The following is a 19,513-nucleotide window of genomic DNA, read 5'->3' as shown; positions in this document are numbered from 1 at the left end:
CTGACTTCTGCCCAGGCAATGACTGGCTACAGTGATCCAAATTGCGGCATGGGATTGTTTTTGAATCGATTGTTGGTGAGGCGGCTTCGGTAAGTGACCAAGATGTTGCCACCTGGCTTGTAAAAAACTGAGCCATTATTGTAAGCTAGTGGAGCTGAACATGTATAACACAGACAAAGCGCCATTATTTTATCAGACGTTGCCGTACAAGACACACGCCATGAAAGGCGGCTCATGCGCCGACGGTAAGCATAGTAAAGTGAGCGTTACTGTACTTCTGTGCACTAATGTGGATGGCAGCGACTGGCGCATGCCCTTTGTAATCGGAAAATCAAAGAAGCCGTGTCGCTTTCGGAGCTATGTACCCGTGCGCTACAGGCACAATACTAAGGCGTGGATTACGCACAATTTATTCACAGAGTGGCTGGGCGAGTGAGTGCAACATGCAGAGGCAAGGAAGAGGCGTGCTGCTCCTGCCTGACAACTGCTCAGCGCACTATGTGCGGACTCTCTAATCTTCCTGCCACCCAATACCACTTAGAAAGTACAACCGCTTCATTTGCGCATAATATGCACATTTAAGGCATCGTATAGACGCTGCATTATAGAGCGCTTGCTCATCACTGTTGACCGTCTGACCGCCAAGTTGCTGCTTTGAGTTTCACTGTATTCAGTTCTTCAGATGGTGAAGGCGGCCTGGGTGGAGGTGACAGCCGCTTGCGTGTGGAACTGCTTGCGCAAAGCCGACTTCGTCGACACAGTGCCTGATGCCGAGCCTGATGCTCCGAAGATGATCAGTTCGGCGGCTGTGGCAGCGTGTCATCGACTCCGACATAGGGGCCACTACATCGGTTAAGATTACTTTATTTCTGCTGACGAAGACGCTGATATCGCGGAACCGTGCACGGATGAGGGCATCACTTGTAAAGTGTGGGCGGAGAGCAATGCGGAGGAATCGGATAACGACAAAACTACGGCGCCAGCACCCATAAGTGAACCTGTAGCAATGGGCTACATAGAGAGCCTCGGGTAACTTGTCACTACCAAGGGCCTTGGCCAAGAGTACGCTTCTGCTTTAAATAAACTGGAGACTGTCCTCATATTATCTGCACTCCAGAAATAGACGAGCATCACGAACTTCTTAGCTAAGAAATATATTTTGCCTTTTGACTAGCCACTTTTTTAAAGCTGCGGTTCACTTGCTACGAACTTCGTAATGTAACAAACAGACATCGCATGATGCTCAGGTTCGTTATAAGCGAGCTCGACTATGTTAATTTCACTTCCACTGCAGGAGATATCATTCCTATCAGGGTGATTTAGTTCTATTACTTCCACGCATGCTCCTTGCTGTTCAGCCTTTCCTGTTTTTTCTTGTAGAGCAGTATGCTATATTGCAACTAGTTGAAAGAATAAACATTTGGTTATTAGTGATGTCTGTCTCTTCCTGTTGCATTGCTCCTACTGAAATCGGGGGTGGGAATGCCCAAAGTAATTTGGTAGCAATTTTTAGAGCAGGTAACAGCTCACTCTGAAACAGATTGGAGCAGACAAATTCCGATTTTCAAGCAGTCTGTAGCATGCAAATTTTAATTTAGAGCATTAATATGATTAAGTGGGGTAACATTCCCAAAACCTTGTACTCTGAAGCATTAACCCTCTAAGCGTCACGTACTGGCACATCACTTTTTCCAGTTGGATGTGCGCAGTAATACAAATAAAACGCGACAGCGTTCCCGTCGACCCGCCAAGGGGTGTAAGACAATGAGCTACGGCGCAGCGACTACGCGCCCCGCATCGGACGCGGTGAGCGTCGAGCAACGCAGCGTTCAGCGCGACAACGAAATGTGCGCCTGAGCAAGCGACGCACGCCTGAGCCTTAGAAACAGCTCGTTTCTAAGGCAACACCGCGTTCACTAGAGGTGCTTTTGTACCGCTTTGAAGCATCAAACTCGTGGCTCAGTGGTAACGTCTCCGTCTCACACTCCGGAGACCCTGGTTCGATTCCCACTCAGCCCATCTTGGAAGTTGCTTTTACGAAGTGCCTGCCGTGATTTATCGCTCACGGCCAACGCCGCGGACGCCGACGACACCGGCTTTTCTGCGACACGAGCTCCTTAACGCTATCGCGTTAAAATATGATTAAGTGGGGTAACATTCACGAAACCTTGCACTCTGAGGCATTAACCCTCTAAGCGCCACTGACGTACCGGCAAGTTCACCACTTTTTCCAGTCGGATGTGCGCAGTAATACAAAGTTGCCGAACTACCGAGGTAGTTCCCCCATCTGTTCTATAATTATGGCAGCCTATCTCATGCAGCAACGAACCTCGCGACGCTTCACATTACATAGATGTCAACAATATTTCAATCTGTGAAATTTTTTTAGATACTTCTTATTGCATGTTTTCCTAGTTAGTACATTTTTTCTCGCATTGTTTTTCCAAAACGTATGAACGTGGTTCTACTGAATTAGGTAACATACCTACTGACCTACCTACTACAAAGTGTCTAGTAATAAGGCAAAGAATCCTTTGCTCTAAAACACAGCAAGTTGAATAGCCAACCTGCTGGCCTTGAGAAGCTTGTTCTCCTCCTTGAGCTTGAGTCGTTCCTGCTGCAACTTCTTAATCTCGACTTCCACGTCCAGTTTGAACTTCTTCGCGCTCTGTTTCGTGGTCTAAAATGAGACAAGCCACAATGAAGTCCAGATGAGTGATGAAACTCTTAAATCCTTTAAGCTGTGCACTGCACCAACACTTTTTGAACTTAAATAGCAAAACAATTGTAAACTGCAGGCAATGCTGCCGCGAAAATATGAGCCACCAAATATTCATCAATTGCATGCAGCAAGGAGCCCATAATTCCACCTAATAAATTGCTTGCTTTCTACCATGACTTCTGGAACCCTTGCACTTTTTCCTTGCTCTATGCATTGTCAAGTTACAGCACGTGTGATGGGCTACTGGCAGGGTTGCCAGGTTTGGCTCCTTTGAAGGCTTATGGTGGGAAAACATTTAAAAGGGTTAGCTGCTTGGCCATATTGTGCCTACTTTTGAAACTAACATTTTCCGACAACAACTCCAAACAAACAAGCACAAATATTATGCTAGAATAGAATGGCATAATTCTCTGTATTATGCTTCTTATGGCACACATAACGTGCCACAACCATTATCACCATGTTTGGAAGGGACAACTTAACCTCAACCACTTCGAGGGTTGAGGGCATACTAAGGGTTAATTTTGGACTGGTGGTTCAAACTCATTACCAATTTGGCACTTGTTATCTCGACACAAATGACTGCTTAAGTAAACTTAAGTATTTATCATTTATCACACCATACTCAACTGGAAGCCACCTAGACCACTGGGCAGGTCCAAGGATATGTACCTTCAGGGGATGATCAGGTCAGCCGCGTGTATTTTGTGCACCCAAAGCAAGCGCTCATTCAATCTCCGATGGAAGCGAGACAGAGCGCTACACAAGAAGGCCCAGAGTAGAAGGAAGTTGTTTGGTCATCCTAATACCTTGGTGTTGACGAACTGTTACGCCCTTGATGAGCCGGTGCTCCCGCAATTCAAGGGTGACACAACAGTATTAAAGAATGCTGTAACATGCCGCTATATGGGAGGATGGCTCCCAATGACCATGCTTCCAAGGAAATGTTCCTTCAGCACGATAGCCTCTGAGGGCGACCCGGTGCAGTTTGAACAACCATGCGAAGTGAGCCACATATCTCTGGCGCACCCTCGAGAACAGGAGCAGCGAACAGGTACACATCTGCCCTTCTGGGATGAAGCACCCTAGGGAGGGCCAGCCAGAAAAAAGGGCTGACAGGGACAACCGGAATTCAGTTAGCACAGTGCATGTTGCTGTCTGAACTCCTCCTCGAGCCCCCGGCCCTGTGGCTGGCTCGAGCGGTTACGAGAGAGGAGATGCGAGTTCCCGCCCAAGCAAGCCCCCGAAGGTCATACAGAAAGCAGCAGCACCCGCGTGCAAAGTTCGAAAGTGATTTCCCTGTGAAGAGGCTCCTAAGCACCAAAACGTGCTGCACTATGCCACCCCAAGAAAATGTATCAATGCAATCGCCATGATCTCTATTAACAGTGATTTGTCCCATCCACAATTCCAGTTCCACTAGTCATCTGTCAATGCATTTCGGTGCGTTAACTTCAATTTTTGGTGACATCTGACCTGCTCGGGATGTTTTTTACCCACTGGGAAAACAAGTTTTTCAAAGTATTTTTTATATTTGCATATCGACATCTTTGTATGCATTTAGTTTTATCAATGATCACAGCAAGCGCCATCTTATATCTGTCAAGTAATATGATGTTTTAACCTTGCAGGTTGCTGAGCAATGAACAATAAAAGGAATCATTCCATGGAATGAGCCAAAAGGTGTCCCTTTTTAGTGGATTTTTTTTGTTGCACGTCCCAGCTAAGCAGAGAAAGCACAGCGCCACAAGACATGTTATATTATTAACGGATGGAGAAGCAGGAATAGGAAGAGCAGTTTCATACTTGGCACCAGCAATGTTTTACGTGCAAGCACAGATGCCCCATCTGTGAAATCAGCAAAATAATGTTTATCACCCCAAAGGAAGCGAGTGCCAGAGTAAGAAGGTGCCTGGAGCTGGAGGAGAAAATCTCGGCATTCGTGTCCTTTTAGTTTGCATTTTGATGCCACGGTGCTCGCTGTGGATGTTTGTGGCATCTCTCCTTTGAATGTGTAGCAATATGAACGCTCCCTGTGGCACACCAGGTGTTGTACCGTCGAGATTATTGTAGCGTCTGCAACTGCTCCCTTTTCGTTCTTTAATGCTGCGGTGCATGCTGTGCACGTTCAGGGTGTCCATACGCTTGCGTGTAACCCGTGTTCGCTAACTAAAATGCCACTGTAATTTTTTCTTTACGAGTTTGCCCATAATGGCAGCTTGCAGACACCTCATGGCTTTGTATGAAGTATTAGCAGTGAAATAGCTACCGTATTTACATGATTGTAAGTCGACCCCGTTTTTAAAATTTGAAAGTCTGAAGTTGGGGGGTCGACTTACAATCGAAACCAAAACATGGCCCCGCCAAAAAAAGCGATACCAACTGGAGCTACAACGTAGTTACAATTTTATGTTTGCTCTATGGCCTTACCCGTATCTTTTCACTATCCCGCGTGTAAATTCGCTTTTTGAAAGGGTTTTTCAACATTTTTGAGAGTCTTACAGTGCATGCAACACTCATGGGGGAGTGTCAATAGTTGATGGAAGCGCCGCTGTTCTCATTTGCGGCGGCACTCTCAGAACGGCAGTGCTTGCGGGGAGTATCGGTACTTCATGGAAGAGCAGACACCGCTCGCGAGTTTCTTTTTCTTTGTTTAAAGGCATTGGTATTGGTTTGACGCATTCTACTTGACTGCCGGCTACGTGCTACTTCTATGCTTCCCCAGTCGTCATGAGTGCTCCAGGCCCACTAATCGTTCGGCACTCGTTCACAGCAGCGTTGAAGAGGGCTGCCATCCTTTACGCCGAAGAAACAAATCACTGCACAGCGGGACGCAATTTCGACGTTTCTAAACGGGTGGTGTGAGTGGCGACTGCAGCGAAGCGAAATTTTCACCTGTGTGACGGCAAGTGAGAAATTTCCCACGTGCCGAAGTATGGACACTTTCCGGAGCTGTAGGCTAAGCTTGCAGCGTACGTCGCTGAAATGTGTGATCAGTCTCTGCCAGTGAAGTGCGACGTGGTCATGAAATAAGCCTGGACCTCCGCCTTAATCTTAAGGTTCTGCTTCGCCGTGAGCACAACGAGTGGCTGGCGGCAGAAGGCTGCGAAATTACGCCAATCGGACCTGTCAAAAGAACCTCCCTGATGGCTGCGTGTGGTTGGGTGCATTTGGCGTGGGCGGCTGTTCTGCAAGATGTCCTGGTGCGGTCGTTTGCCAAATTTGAAATTTCGCTGGACCACGACGCGCTGTGGGACCGCAGCGGATGGATGTGGATGTGGGACCGCTGTGGATGGCAGCACTAGTGAAGACGAGTAGTCCAGTGACCATGTCAGCTACTAATAAATTTTCGCTATCGAATGCGCTCTCGGGTATACTCTCTCATTTTTTTTTTTTTTTCCAGTCAAGCGATATGGGGGGGGGGGGGTCGACTTACATTCGAGTCGACTTACAATCGTGTAAATACGGTACTTTTCTGCCTACTTTCCAGTTTCGTGGCTACTTTTTAACTTCTTGAACCTCCCAACCCTAGTAATTGGGCGCATTTATTCACCTTTTTTCTCCCAGCCAGCTGGCACTTGATTTTAGGTGGCAGCAGTCATTGGGTGATCATTTTGCTTGAGTTACTTGCAAGCACAAGTTTACGTATGCAAGCACAGACCTCCAGATCTAAGAAATAGGGAAGCAAAGGTTGTTCACCCCTTTGCAGTAATGAGCTTTTACCCACTACGGGGTCATTTCGATAAGGAATGATTTCTCGCGTTTTGGATGTCAAGACGGAATACAACTACTATAAAATTCCGAGCAAGCGCCATCTCCCAACTTCACTGCTAATTTCAAGTTTCCGAGCACCGTTCTGGGAAAGCATCCCACTGCTCTGCGCCCTTCTTGGGCACTGCACCAAGGCAACACTGACCTGCCCCATCCAGTTCACGAAAAGAAGTTTCCGTGGCTTTTCTTTCTTTCATTCTTTATTATTTTTTAAGGCGCGTTCCCATTAGCGATACGGCAACTCGCCGCATGCTGTTTTCAGACTGCCAGCCAACAACAGTCTTGATGGCAAAAGGAGAGATCTACCCGTCACACAGTACTGAGGATCTCTCTGCGGCACAGTGACGTAGGCACTCGGCAACAGAGGAGTGGTTGCGGCTACACTCTGGTGCCCTGGCAGCCTCACCGCTGCTTATCGCTCGCCACCGATATCGTTGCTAGGCCTTTTCAGGCTCCCTTCAAATCTGCAGCAAACGGCGCTTCCGAACGAACTGCCGATGCTGCCAAGCAGCAGTGTTTTGTTATCATTGTTGCCACTTTAACTTCCAATTGCAATAACTTCACATGAAGAAGAAAACATGCCGATATTTGCAGCGGCGCCAGCTGCGATGTGAGCATAGCAAAGCCGCAGTTCATTGTCTGCTGTCAGAGCCATGAACTGCAGCCGAGTTTGACTTGTACCAGAAGTCTCATTAGTGCTCAACATTTTACAGTGAACTTCCAAGCGAAATGCTGCAAACTTTTTTTTTTTTTCGACCGATTCGGAGGAGTCTTCCGATGGCTTTGAGAGTGATGAACAGCACTAACAAATGTTTGGCTTAATAAAGTTCAGGTTAAATAAAATTTTAAATCCATGCCCACTGCATTTTTTTCTCTTGCGAGAAAATTTTGTCGCCACATTTACTTTTGGTGCCGTTTCGGGATAGACCTCCCTTCCCCCTCACACTGCCGGTAATTTCAACTTGCTTGAGGGGGCGCTTGCTCAAAATTCTACAGTAGTGAACATGTGCATGCCGTATTTACATGATTGTAAGTCGACCCCCCCCCCCCCCATCGCGTGTGAAAAGGGAAAAAAAAAAGAAGAGCATACCCGCGGGAGCATTCCATAACGAAAATTTATTAGTAGCTGGCATGGTCACTGGACTATTCCTCCTCACTAGTCCTGCCATCGTCACTGCTGCTACGGTTTCACAGCACATCCCCGTCCAGCGATATTCCGCATTCGCATACATACATAGGTCCACGCCGAAAGCACCCAACCACACAGCCGTCAGGGAGGCTCTTTTGACATGTGCGGTTGGCGTAAGTTCGCGGTCTTCTGCCGCCAGCCACTCGTACTCACGGCGGAGCAGGTCCTTAAAAGGCAAAGATAAAGGCTTTTCTCATGACCATGTCGCACATCACTGGCAGGGTCTGATCACGCATTTCGGCGACGTACGCCGCAAGCTTGCCCTTCAGCTCTGGAAAGCGTCCCGACTTCAGCCCGCGGAAACCTCTTCGCTTGCCGTCACAGGTGAAAATTTTGCTTCGCTGCCGTTGCCACTCTCGCACCACCCATTAAGAAACATCAAACTTACGGCTCCCTGCGCAGTTATTTGTTTCTTCAGCGTAAAGGATGGCAGCTTTCTTCAACGCCGTTGTGAACGAGCGCCGAATGTTTAGTGGACTCTGAACACTCATGACTGAGGCAGCATGGAAGTAGCACGTGGCCGGCAGTCAAATCGAATGCACGAAACAAAAGAGGTACAGGGAAAGACAAACACATGTGCCGCGAGCGGTGTCTGCTCTTCCATAAACTATCGATACTCCTTGCAAGTGCCGTTGTTCTGAGGGTGCCGCCGCAAATGGAACAGCGGCACTTCCATTAACTATCGACACCCCCACTTGAGTGCTGTGCGCTGTAAAACTAAAGAATGAAAAACCCTTCCGAAAAGTGAACAAACGTGCAGGATGGTGGAAAGCTACGGGTGGGGCCGTACAGCAAACATAACATTGGAACTACATTGTAGCTCCCCTGATATCCAGTTGGTCTCGCTTTTTTTTTTTTTTGCAGTGCCATGTTTTGGTTTCAACTGTAAGTCGACCCCCCCCCCCTCCCCACTTAAGATATTCAAATTTAAAAAAAGAGGTCAACTTAGAATCGTGTAAATACGGTAAGTAGGCAATTTACTTCAGGTAATTTTCTTTATTCCCATACTCTTGTAAAGTGTGGTCTCCAGTCAACATAACATAGCAAGCAACCACTACACGAAGTTTTTATTCTTTTTTCTCTACAACCGTTATTGTGAATTTCTCCCTCAGTACTACCATTCAAGGACGATTGCTAGTAGCCTGAAGACTGAACATATGTCTTCTTGACACCAACATCATCTTCAGGTTCACTAAACTCCCACGAGTTCCTTCTATAATATGCATGAGGAGAAAACTTAAAACATTGTCGCAGAGTGATTTGTGCCACAAGAAGTGTTACCAATACCTTCAAACATGCTGTTAGATAGAGAAAGGGCTGCTCACACATGCCGACGCTTTAAAGAGCAATTTTCAACAGCTGAAAATGTTCCCAAAAGGTGCTACAGCAAGAGGAAAAAACCAGCGCACAGAAGTGCTTATCAAACCAGCATTTTTATGTACAAAGACCAATTGTGTAAAGTAAAACGAAAAAAAGTTAACCTAACCTAAAAAATAACCTAACCTTTCCTGGAACACCATCACTAAAATCGTGGGCAACCTAAAGCGAACAGATCACTTGTTCTTACTTTTATGATATTCCCATAATTTCATGTTAGTTCAGCATAATAAGCATTTAACACAAGGGGACCGATACCACGGAGAACTGAGCTGTCGGGAAGTCATTATTACCATAAAATTATGTTAATGTTGCAATAAGAACATGCAACATTCGGCACTTGTTATTTTTGTGCTCATGAGGCAAGGGTATGAGTTAACTTTCTCAGTCAAGCAAATGCTTTTGTAACAATAAGGTGCTGTTTGCGTTCCAAGGACCACTTGAAAGAAGGGGGACCAAAAAGCCCGAAATGAGGTTTTAAACTTACCTGCAGTTCGTTCTTCAAGTCTTCCATCTTCTCCTTGTTCTGGTTGGATTCCACATTGTGTTTCCTGGCCATCTGAGCACTGTAGTCCAAGGCACTCTCCAGCTTCTCCTTGAGCCTAGAGTTCTCGCACGAGAGCTCTTCACACCTTTCGAGCAAGGCATCCCGTTCCTCCAAGTACTTTATGGGCTGCAATACGAAAACGCTTGCTGAGCACAATGAACAGCACCAAAGGGGCGCAGCTGAAGTGATTACATGGTGAAATGCAGACAAATAGCTAGCTTCATATTCATCACTGAGAGCCTTCACTTCATATCAATTATCAGTGCTGCACATGTCGTCTGATGTCAGTTGTAGGACCTACAGATTTGTGGAACTGTGGCAATATGACTGTCGCTTCCAGCGCCTGTGATGCAAACAAAAGTTGCAGTTCCATTTGAAAGGCGAAGCACCAGCTGCAATAGCAAATAGCTGTACAAAGTAAGGATAGCAGTATTACTAGCCATATAACTTGTAAACATTCACTTACTAACTAAATTAACATGCCCACTGTCACGCGTGCACAGGTAATGTGGGGAGCACACGCACCTATTTCCTCCTGCATACTCGCGTTGTCCCGTTTGCACATTGCAGACGTGTCGAGAGCCGGTGTAGGCACGAGAAGGAGGCACTATGCGCCCTCCCGTTCTTCTTTACTATTGTGAGGATCATGTGACACGAGATAATGCAATAGCGCACCCGTTCTCAGTGGCCGCATCTAGCTACCGCTCCCTGCTACAGTCAGCACTATGCATTAAAAAAAATTGTGACCATGTTAAATGTTTGTGGAATATCATCCCGAGCGCTGGAGGAAGGTATTCACGCTGCCACAGAGTTTAGCGTACCAAAGCAACAGTGGGGCTAAATGCAAGACGACACAGTAGAGGACCCTGCATTTATTTTGACCAATTGCGTTGTTGAATGTGCACCTAAATCCAAGTACACAAGTACATTGCAATGAGGCAGTCGCTATGCACTTGAATAGAGCCTATGATTCTGCCCTCAGCAACAGCATGCCATAGCCACTGAGCCTCCATGATGGGGTCATCTGAAGTGTAGCATGCAAGAATTCTGCATACATGTTAAGGTTGAAGCTGGGCCAGTCTTGCAACTAATTAGTGTTTGTAAAAGGATAGCTAACAAGGAGGCTCCCACACAAGGGAAGCATGCAAAGAAAAAGGAAAAAATGTTCTACAGCACCTGCATAGAGGGCTTATATACATTGCTTTATATTGTAATGGGTTATGGCTCGTGGGTGTCACGGGATCATTACCCACCACCTCCACCAAAATGTCACGGGAACAAAACTATTTACACGGTGTATTTACAGGGCATATATAAACAGCAGCCGAAAATCCCGAGAGGCTGTTGCCACTTCGTCGTCTTCACTATCCACGAACTTGTCCGCTTTTTCCACCGTAACAATATGCATGCCAACTGCAATGGCATTCAAACAAAAAGCAAGACACGAATAAATAAATAAAGAAAATAAAGACGGCAAAAGAACGAAGTCAGGGTTGTCCAGTGGAGAAATCAATTTCTTCCTGTGTGAGAAAAATTGGCGGCATGCATACATCTGCACTGCCGAAACTAAGTGCCCAAAACGCACAAGCCTGGAGACAGAGCTGAACACCACAGCACCCTTTAGCTTAATTTTTAGTAATGTATGGCTAACAAGCATCCATTCTTGTGGAAAACCTACCTCTTCAGCCAGCACCCCTTCAGTAGCTTCAATAATGTACCATCTCGTGGTTCATCTTTTTTTTACTTGCAAGAGAGCATTCGTTTTGCAAACATTGCCTTGCAACCACAATCGTGACAATGAATATTGATACAGTCGAACTTCATCATCACAGAAGTTTCATTGAGCATAAATAATAAAAGCTACCTTGAGTTTAACACGACACATCAGCACAATGACAACAAGGAAACACCCTGTAGGTGGCACCAAGCTGGATGCACCATATGCTGTGCACAAGAAAGAGAACACTTGAAACAGCCTCAAAACATTTGTCTGCAATCGGTTTTGCAGCAAAGCATGGAGGCTGCGATTGAGAGAATGCTCAACACCACCTGGTGTACAAGCACGATACATCCCAGACATGACAGTGAGTGAGCGAGAAATTTGAAACTTGAAAAAAAAAAAAAAAAAAAGACGTTGACCATGCACCTTTTGTGAAATACATGCGGGTGGGAGGAAATGCCCAAAGTCATATTGTAGCAATTTTCGGAGCAGATAACATTTTCATTTTTGAGCAAATTGGAGCAGACCAATTCAGATTTCATTTTGGTGAGTGGGGTGCCAGAAAACCTTGCATTCTGTTGCATTAAGGGGCCCCTCACCAGGTTTGCCTATTTTTAACAAACAAGCGTAGCGTGCACATGACTCGCTGACTATCTGTCTGCAAAGTATTATGACGCTGCACGCAGTGAGAAGAGCTTTCAAAGCAAACATGGCGCTCCTTCGCTCTCGAGGCAGCATGCTCCCAGCCAGAAAGCAATGGTCATATGCACACATTCTTCTTTGCAGTGCATGTGTCGTCACACCCCACGACTAATCGCCCAATGTGGAAGGCATTACACCACAAGAAAGGAGGTGGGGCTTAAGACGTGGCACGTCCCTTGGATCCAGTATGGGAGACGATAGGGAAGCAACACCGTTTGGGAATGCTACTAGAGGCAGAGGGCGACACTCCCCTCCTAACGTCACGATAACAGGACAGCTAATGCTTTATATCTCCTCCAATAATGAACTTACTTGAAAATTTATTTCAGTACAACGCTTCTTAAACTGTGCTTCACAGCTTCCAGTGAACAACCAAAGTTTGCAATGGGGCCTGGTGAGAGATGATGAGCAGCCTGAAGGCATTTTTTCACGCTATTTTCACATTGTGCTGGTAAAGTGGCTGGAGTGTTTTCCAACAGAGGTTGTAAAGCTGGGGTTGGTGAACACCACAGTGGCTTTCTTCAAAGACATTTCTCTGTATACGACAGCACTATCACAAAGAAAGATTCTGCATGTGACTGTCTTCGCTTTGCCGCTCACTAGGGACACTAGGAGCATCTAGACATCTGGAATTCACATAGACCGATAGGGTGTAAAGCCTTTTGAATAAGCTAAAGGGATCAACATTCCTCCTCTTCCGAGTCCCCTTGCCGCATGTGCTTCCGTCACCACTCGCCCTCTTATTTTGAACTTTCTGATTGCGATTATCGCCTTGCACAATGGATTCATGATCGTCGTGATTGTGGGGCTGGGCACCGTGATCAAGAGCAACCGTCATGGCGCCAGCGCAAGTCGCGGGCGCGGACGCTCGTGTGCATTTCTGCAGAAACGGTGCCAGCACAACCATGCGACTCTACTCCACCAAGGGGGAGACGCGGATAAGCACTGGATGGGTCCTTGCAGGCCCTCACGCGCTGTGTGGGTGGCAAGATAAGGAATGTTGCTACACTCAATTTTATTCAGGAGGCTCAATTGGGTGTGGCTGTTTGCACCCACTGGTGGCCAGGTTACGAAAGCTACTTTTACACGTGCTCCTAGAAAAACCACACAACGCCCTGCACCAAGCTGGCGATTTTTCACTAACACTTGCCAAAGCCAAAGCTGCCAATTTGATGCAGTGTGGCACAATATTGGTCATTTTTCCGCTTTTGGTGCAAATTGGCGCAATAATTTGCTCGAGTATCAAGATGGCACAATTGGCATAGGGTTCCCATCCCTGCATGATTTATCTTTAGATGCAGTACACAAGCAGCAGCAAATTTGGAACAGCCCCAACTGACGAGCCAAAAAAAAATGTATTCTTTAGATTACAGTGACTTTTTGATCTCACCTGCTTCGGGGAATTGTCTGCATAAACTTTGTTCAAAACAAGTACAGCTCTTCGATATGGCGTGTTTGACTGCCACATCAGGCAGTTGGAGGTTATTGCTTGTCCGTGTCTGCCCTCTCATCACTATTTTTTCCTCTTTGCACATCAATTTCTTTTTTATGTATGCATTTTTATGCAATATTAAGCTGTTCTATCCTGCAACAATTTTAAACCATCTTTGCAAACAGTATCTATTTTTCATAAAACTTGAAGCAACATTCGTCACATAGTAGAACAAGCCCAATTCCTAACCTAGCAGGTATGTGCAGAGAGAATGCGTAAACACTTGCGCAGGCAACACGCCACTGAAGTGGGTACAACACTTGTTGGCTGATGCATCTATGCTGAACTGGGACGATCCTAATGGTGGTGTAATGTCACAGCATTTTGGAGAGCTAGATGCAACACAGAAGGAGTAGGGAGACTAGTTCCCTCTCAAGGGCTAATTATTGCAATTTGACGTGACGCATGTGCTAAGTGCCTCAAAGTGTGAGATGGCACGAGAGTATAAATGGTAGTGTCGTTATTCCGTTAAGTTATGCATGCACCTGTGGCCTAATTGGTAAAGTATCGAGCTCCTGCAGGCCTGTGTTAGAAACTTTCTGCTGGACACGGTAATTTTTCAAATATTAAGTGAGCAACAGAAGCTCACTGGCCGAACTTACTGAGAAACCCAGGGGATCAATCCTAAAAAAAATTCTACAATAGAAGAGCTGCAGGACCTCTTTAAGGCACTTTTTCTATACATAAAGATGTCAGCACTACTGTCTAGAGCACTTGAATTCAGCACTGCAGAGCGAGGCAGGCGCACTATCAAAATAGGCGCAATATAGGCTACTGCGTATGTGTTCATGCAGATGCATTAAGCCTGTTTAAAGTTCCATGAGTCTTTGCTTCTGATAATGTCAGTGAAATGCATGTATTGTACTGGACCTTCTATTAGATACGAAATATGTGCACCGTCATAACGGACATGTCAGAGTCACACTCTGTGTGACCAGCTCATGATGGTCAGTAATTTTCGCATTGGTTTGCATCTTCTGGAATCTGTGTTCCCTTATTATGCACAAATGTCAGTTGTGAATTTTTTAGCAAGAAAAACGCCCGAGTGGCACAATGGTGCCTGGTTTCCTAAAGTTGGCTTCACCTCATATTTTTTTTTTCAAATGTCAGCTTACCCGGACTACATTCGTGTTACGCGGTAAAGCTTACAAACGTTGCAAAGGCAGTTTTGGTTTCCACCTGAATGGCACTGCGGGGGCAATTCTTGGCCCAATCTTATTGAAAAAAAAAAAAAAAAAAAGGACAGGGATGAGGGCACACGTTAGAATCAGGTCAATACTGCAATCGGACATTGTGAGCTACAGTTATTGCTTAAAAATCTTGCTTGGGCTGGTTGAAAAACAACGTTTTTGACAGGTGATGATGTGTGTACATTCACTGTCCCCTAAGCTCTGCTGAGACACTGCCACTAAAGGGGTTGCTATTAGGGCCACCATAGGCGTCGGGCAAGTGTGTGCCAACTAGCCAAGTTATGGCGAAGGCCAATTTTAGGACTGAAATAATGAAAGGCAGGGCTCATAGAAATGCATGGGCGCTGGCTGGGGCCTTCAGTCAGGATAAAATTAAACATGGTTGATTACACTACCCGAAGGAACCACACCTTTAAGGAGTGGCTGACTGACCCTACACCAGCTAAAGAGGCCATTCCAACATACCTTACCGCAGCCCTTGGTCTGTCTGTACAAGATGCAGACCAACCCCAATCAAGAGCAGACGTCAATGTACCCTAATCCCAGTTCCTCAACGACTCGCACCACTACCCCAACACACAGTAGCCCTGGACAGGGAGCTGAAATACATTACACATTTTGCAAAGACATCACTTGCTTTGGAGCGCGACACTGAAATGTTCCTGGCAGAACTGTGGATGTGTCTGCACTGTATAAAAACTGCAATATTGGTACTTCGATATCTCTGCAGGGTGCCAAACTAAACCTGAAACCGAAAACCAAATCTGAACTCAAATTTTGGTAAAAACTTAACCTAAACATAATTAATAGCTGTTCCCTGTTTGGAACAAAAAGTTCAAGCACTTAAGGTGATGCAGAGTGAAGAAATGCGTCAGACTAAACAAAACAGCTTTTCGTTCCAGCCCTGCCATGCAAGCTTCAGCCTCTTATTTCAAAAATGAATTACAAAAAGGAACGCAAGCAAAAGGAAAAATGCACATGCAAGTGTTCATGAAAAATATCGTGATCCGAAATGGATGGTATGGAATGAGGAAGGTCATTTCAAAGAGAAATGACAAGAGGTAAAGGTGATAAGTTAAATGTTTGTTTTTCCAAAAATACGTTTCAAAGATAAATGATTTCAGAGCTTATATGACATTCGTTGCTGTCGTTTGAGGAGAAGACAGGTGTGCGACAGACTATGCACATATTTTATGAAGTACTACTCAAAGCCCGGCAAGAGAACGGCAAGTTTCAAGGGGCTGAAGGAAAATATTTCGTTTTATTTTTGTAACACTAGGACTTTGGCTGTAATTTCGACTGATATTGACCCACAAGATAATTCGGGTTCAGTTCCGAAGCAGAAGGAAATCCACGAAGCTTTAACCTAAAGCAAATTCATTTCCTTTTTTTTTTTTTTTTTTACAGTTCAATACTCTGCATCTCTGGATACAGTGTAAATCTGGAAGACAAATGGGAGCCGACAACGCCATCATCCGATTCCTCTGGCACTGTAACTTGGCACGGTTTGTTTTTAAACACGTATGCACTGGCTTATAAAATAATGTGAGCCCTCCCAGGACACAAATCAAGCAAACACGCAGCCAGCGCTGCATGGCACATAACTTCCTTCTCCTTTTTTTCTATCTCGTAGGGAGAAAAGCACCATGTCACGCACCTGCTCGACTTGGACGCCAAAGTCCTGCACCACCACCCTGTTGGACAGCTTGCAGTGCTCCAGTCCGCCGTTTATCGTGGCCAACGTTTTCGACGGCAGCGGACCACGAAAGGAATTTACAGCCAGAACAAGAGACTCGCCTAGCTGCTTTGGCGGCAGTGCAACCAGAAGTTTTTGGACCACCACCTCGCGGCCTGCGTCCGTACGTGTTGCCGCCGCCGCCGCCTTCTTTCCGATGGAAGGATTCTGCTGCTGCATGTCGCCACTCTGAGAAGCTGCAGCGAGGGTTTCGAGAGGCGGCTCGAAGGCCTTGGCATTGGGATTGAGATGGCACGTCGAAATGGCTTGCATAAGTGCTGCACTAGGGTTGGGTGATGTATCGCCACCAGCAGTGTCTGCTGGGGTAGCAGCAGGTGCTTCCTCAGCTTGGCACATTGTTTCGATGTACTGCGACACGTCGCATTCGTTGGACTCTCCCTCATTGCTTTCTTCGTCCTCGTCACTCTCCTCCTCGCACTCATCTTCTTCCTGAAAAATACCGGTCATGTTAACATATTGCACACCACATGCTTCACATCTGCCATGATGAAAATAAACAGCGCAACTTTTACGCAGAGCGCAGGCAAAGTACATGCACAAGCACTGAACTTGGAACTAAATTTTTATTGAAAACTTAACGAAATACACAGTAGAACCTTGTTCATACGTTTTAGAGAAAAAAAAGGCAAAAAGAAAGCTCACTAACCAGTAAAAATGTACGATTCTAAATAACTCGCAAAGTTTACAAACTCCACTGTAGTTGACATCTACGTAATGAAGCGTCGGGTGAATCTCTACGGCAGGAGGCATGAGACGCCGACACATGTCGAGCTGGCGGGACTCTGGCAGCCCGAGACGTCTTTTGTTGACCTTATTGTGAAGCGTTTTAATACGGCTATGGGAAACCAAAGTGAAATTGAGTTGATGGGCAACACCGGATGCTGCCAAAGCAAAATATGGTGTCCACTTTGCGCTGCCTGCAGCAGGGAATGGCAGCACGTTTAGGTTATCACCTACTAAAAGCGTGCAGTACACTCCCAACAGCACACTACCCCGTGTGCTGTAAAACATATGGGTGAAGGTGCTTGTAAGGCGGCAATAGTTGCGAATGTGGCGAGCAACGACCTGGGAGATCTTCTGGTACCCAAACAGGAATCTGAATGCGTGCCAGCATTTTTTCATGACAAGGGCAGGCGAGGACATACTGCGGTGAAGTTTCTGTGGCATGCAGCTCCTATTCGGGATGATGTGCGCCCTGCGTCACTTCTTTACAAGGAATTAAGCGGCTGGAAAACACATCATACAATCGCAGTTTGGCATGGTACTGAACATTTGTACCGAAAGATTGTGTTTTCCAGAAACGTATGAAACAATAAAAAAAGAAAAAAAAATAAAGATTTAATCTCTCTTGGGTCATTTAATCTCTCTTGGGTCACTTTTTGTTCTCAGTTGCAAACTTTGGCACTGGAAAATCGTATGTAATGGGGATCGTATCAACAAGGTTCTACTGTATATAAAAAAATTATCAGTAAAAGAATAATGAATTTAATTAAATTATGGGGTTTTATATGCCAAAACCACGATTTGATTATGAGGCATGCCATAGTGGGGGACTCTGGAAATTTGCACCACCTTGAGTTCTTTAATGTGCACCTAAATCTAAGTACATGGGTGTTGTCGCAGTTCGCCCCCATCAAGACGTGGCCGCCGTGGCTGGGATTCAATCCCGCATCCTCGTGCACAGCAGCCCACCACCATAGTACGTAAAACAGAAAATCCTTTCACACATGCCACATTCCGCATGCACATACAATTAACGTGTTTGCCACTTGTCAAGATACTGCACTTCTGTTAATGCAATTGATGGATGCCTGATGCATCTGTATTGTGTATTTTGCGTATGGCAAGCTTTTACAGTGTGCTTAAAGGTTGCGCTGTTCATTTCCATCACGTATGTGTATCAACTGAAATCGAGGGTTCGACGGAAGCCCATCTGGTCGGGATGAAGCATTGAAGAAATAAAACGAAGGACACTGACCAACAAAAGTGGTAAAAAATGAATGAATATAAAAGACGTTTCGGCTTCGCTACGGAAGCCTTGTTCACAATGGGATGACGGAAGGTTCATGGAAGCTTATGTATACTTCAGGACGTGACGTAAGCAGCGCGTGTATGACGGGGGGAGGGTTCCCTCATTTCGATTGAGCGTGTGAAGTGTTTTTTGTATCTCCAGTGATTCCAGATACAGCTGCGATTTTAGGTTTCTTTCTTGGCCGATAATTCTCGAGCGATCCCAGTCGATCTTGTGGCCCGTTGCATCCGTGTGCTCGGCAAGGGCATTCGAAACTGTATGTTTCTTTTCAACATCTTTCTGATGCTGCCTCAATCTCTGTTTGAAGTTGCCCGATTAACCGATGTATGCGTAGTCACAATCTGCGCAGGGTATCTTATAGACCACGCCGGGAAACGATTCTCTCGGAAGCCTGTCCTTGCCACCGACGAGCGCTTGCCTCAGCTTACACATGGGCACGTGCGCCACCTCAACATCATAACTGCGTAGAATGCGAGACAAGGTTTCGCTTATCCCTGGAACGTAAGCTATGGCAGCATGGTTGCTTGGTCGGGGATTAGTCGGACGAGCTGGATTGGACAGACGGCGTTCCACAGCACTCAAAAAGGATGTGGGATAGCCACTTGCTGAGAGATCACCTCGCACGTGGTCTAAGTCAGTGGAACGACTTTCTGCTGTGGTGCAAATGCAGTTCGTACGGTTGAGCAGTGAGGCAGCAACCGACCTTTTGTGAGCCTTGGAAACACGTACTTCTGTTTCGACAAGTTATTCTACAGGCAAGTTCACGGTACGGCAATGGGTGCATCCGTCTCTGTTACTGCTGCCAATCTTATGATGGAATGTTTGGAAAGGCGTGCTCTCGCGTCCTTCAGTCCTAGGCCATAAGTTTTTCTGCGCTATGTGGACGACTGTTTCTGTCTGATTCGGCGCAGCGCTTTGGATTCGTTCACTGCGCACCTAAACAGTCAGGAAAAGGCCATCCGATTCACACTTGAGACAGAGGTCGACAGCAGACTCCCTTTTTTAGATGTACTTG

At 46.0% G+C, this 19,513-nt stretch overlaps 1 protein-coding gene across 5 annotated transcripts in view; it reads right to left on the bottom strand.

Annotated features, from left to right (window-relative positions):
• LOC142583223 (uncharacterized) overlaps nucleotides 1-19,513 on the bottom strand; it is a 184,903-nt gene that overhangs the window by 60,154 nt on the left and 105,236 nt on the right. For all 5 annotated transcript variants that reach the window (XM_075693591.1, XM_075693590.1, XM_075693593.1 and 2 more), the window contains 3 exons: nucleotides 16,368-16,895; nucleotides 9,547-9,732; nucleotides 2,568-2,680 (listed from right to left, as the gene is read on the bottom strand). In XM_075693591.1, the coding sequence (XP_075549706.1) occupies nucleotides 2,568-2,680; nucleotides 9,547-9,732; nucleotides 16,368-16,895 (827 nt within the window). The remainder of the gene's footprint in view (nucleotides 1-2,567; nucleotides 2,681-9,546; nucleotides 9,733-16,367; nucleotides 16,896-19,513) is intronic.

The sequence above is a fragment of the Dermacentor variabilis genome, chromosome 5 (genome assembly GCF_050947875.1).
Source record: "Dermacentor variabilis isolate Ectoservices chromosome 5, ASM5094787v1, whole genome shotgun sequence".
Taxonomy (NCBI): Eukaryota; Metazoa; Arthropoda; class Arachnida; order Ixodida; family Ixodidae; genus Dermacentor; species Dermacentor variabilis.
The sequence above is the reverse complement of the archived record's forward strand: the minus strand, read 5'-3'. Positions and strand labels throughout refer to the sequence as shown.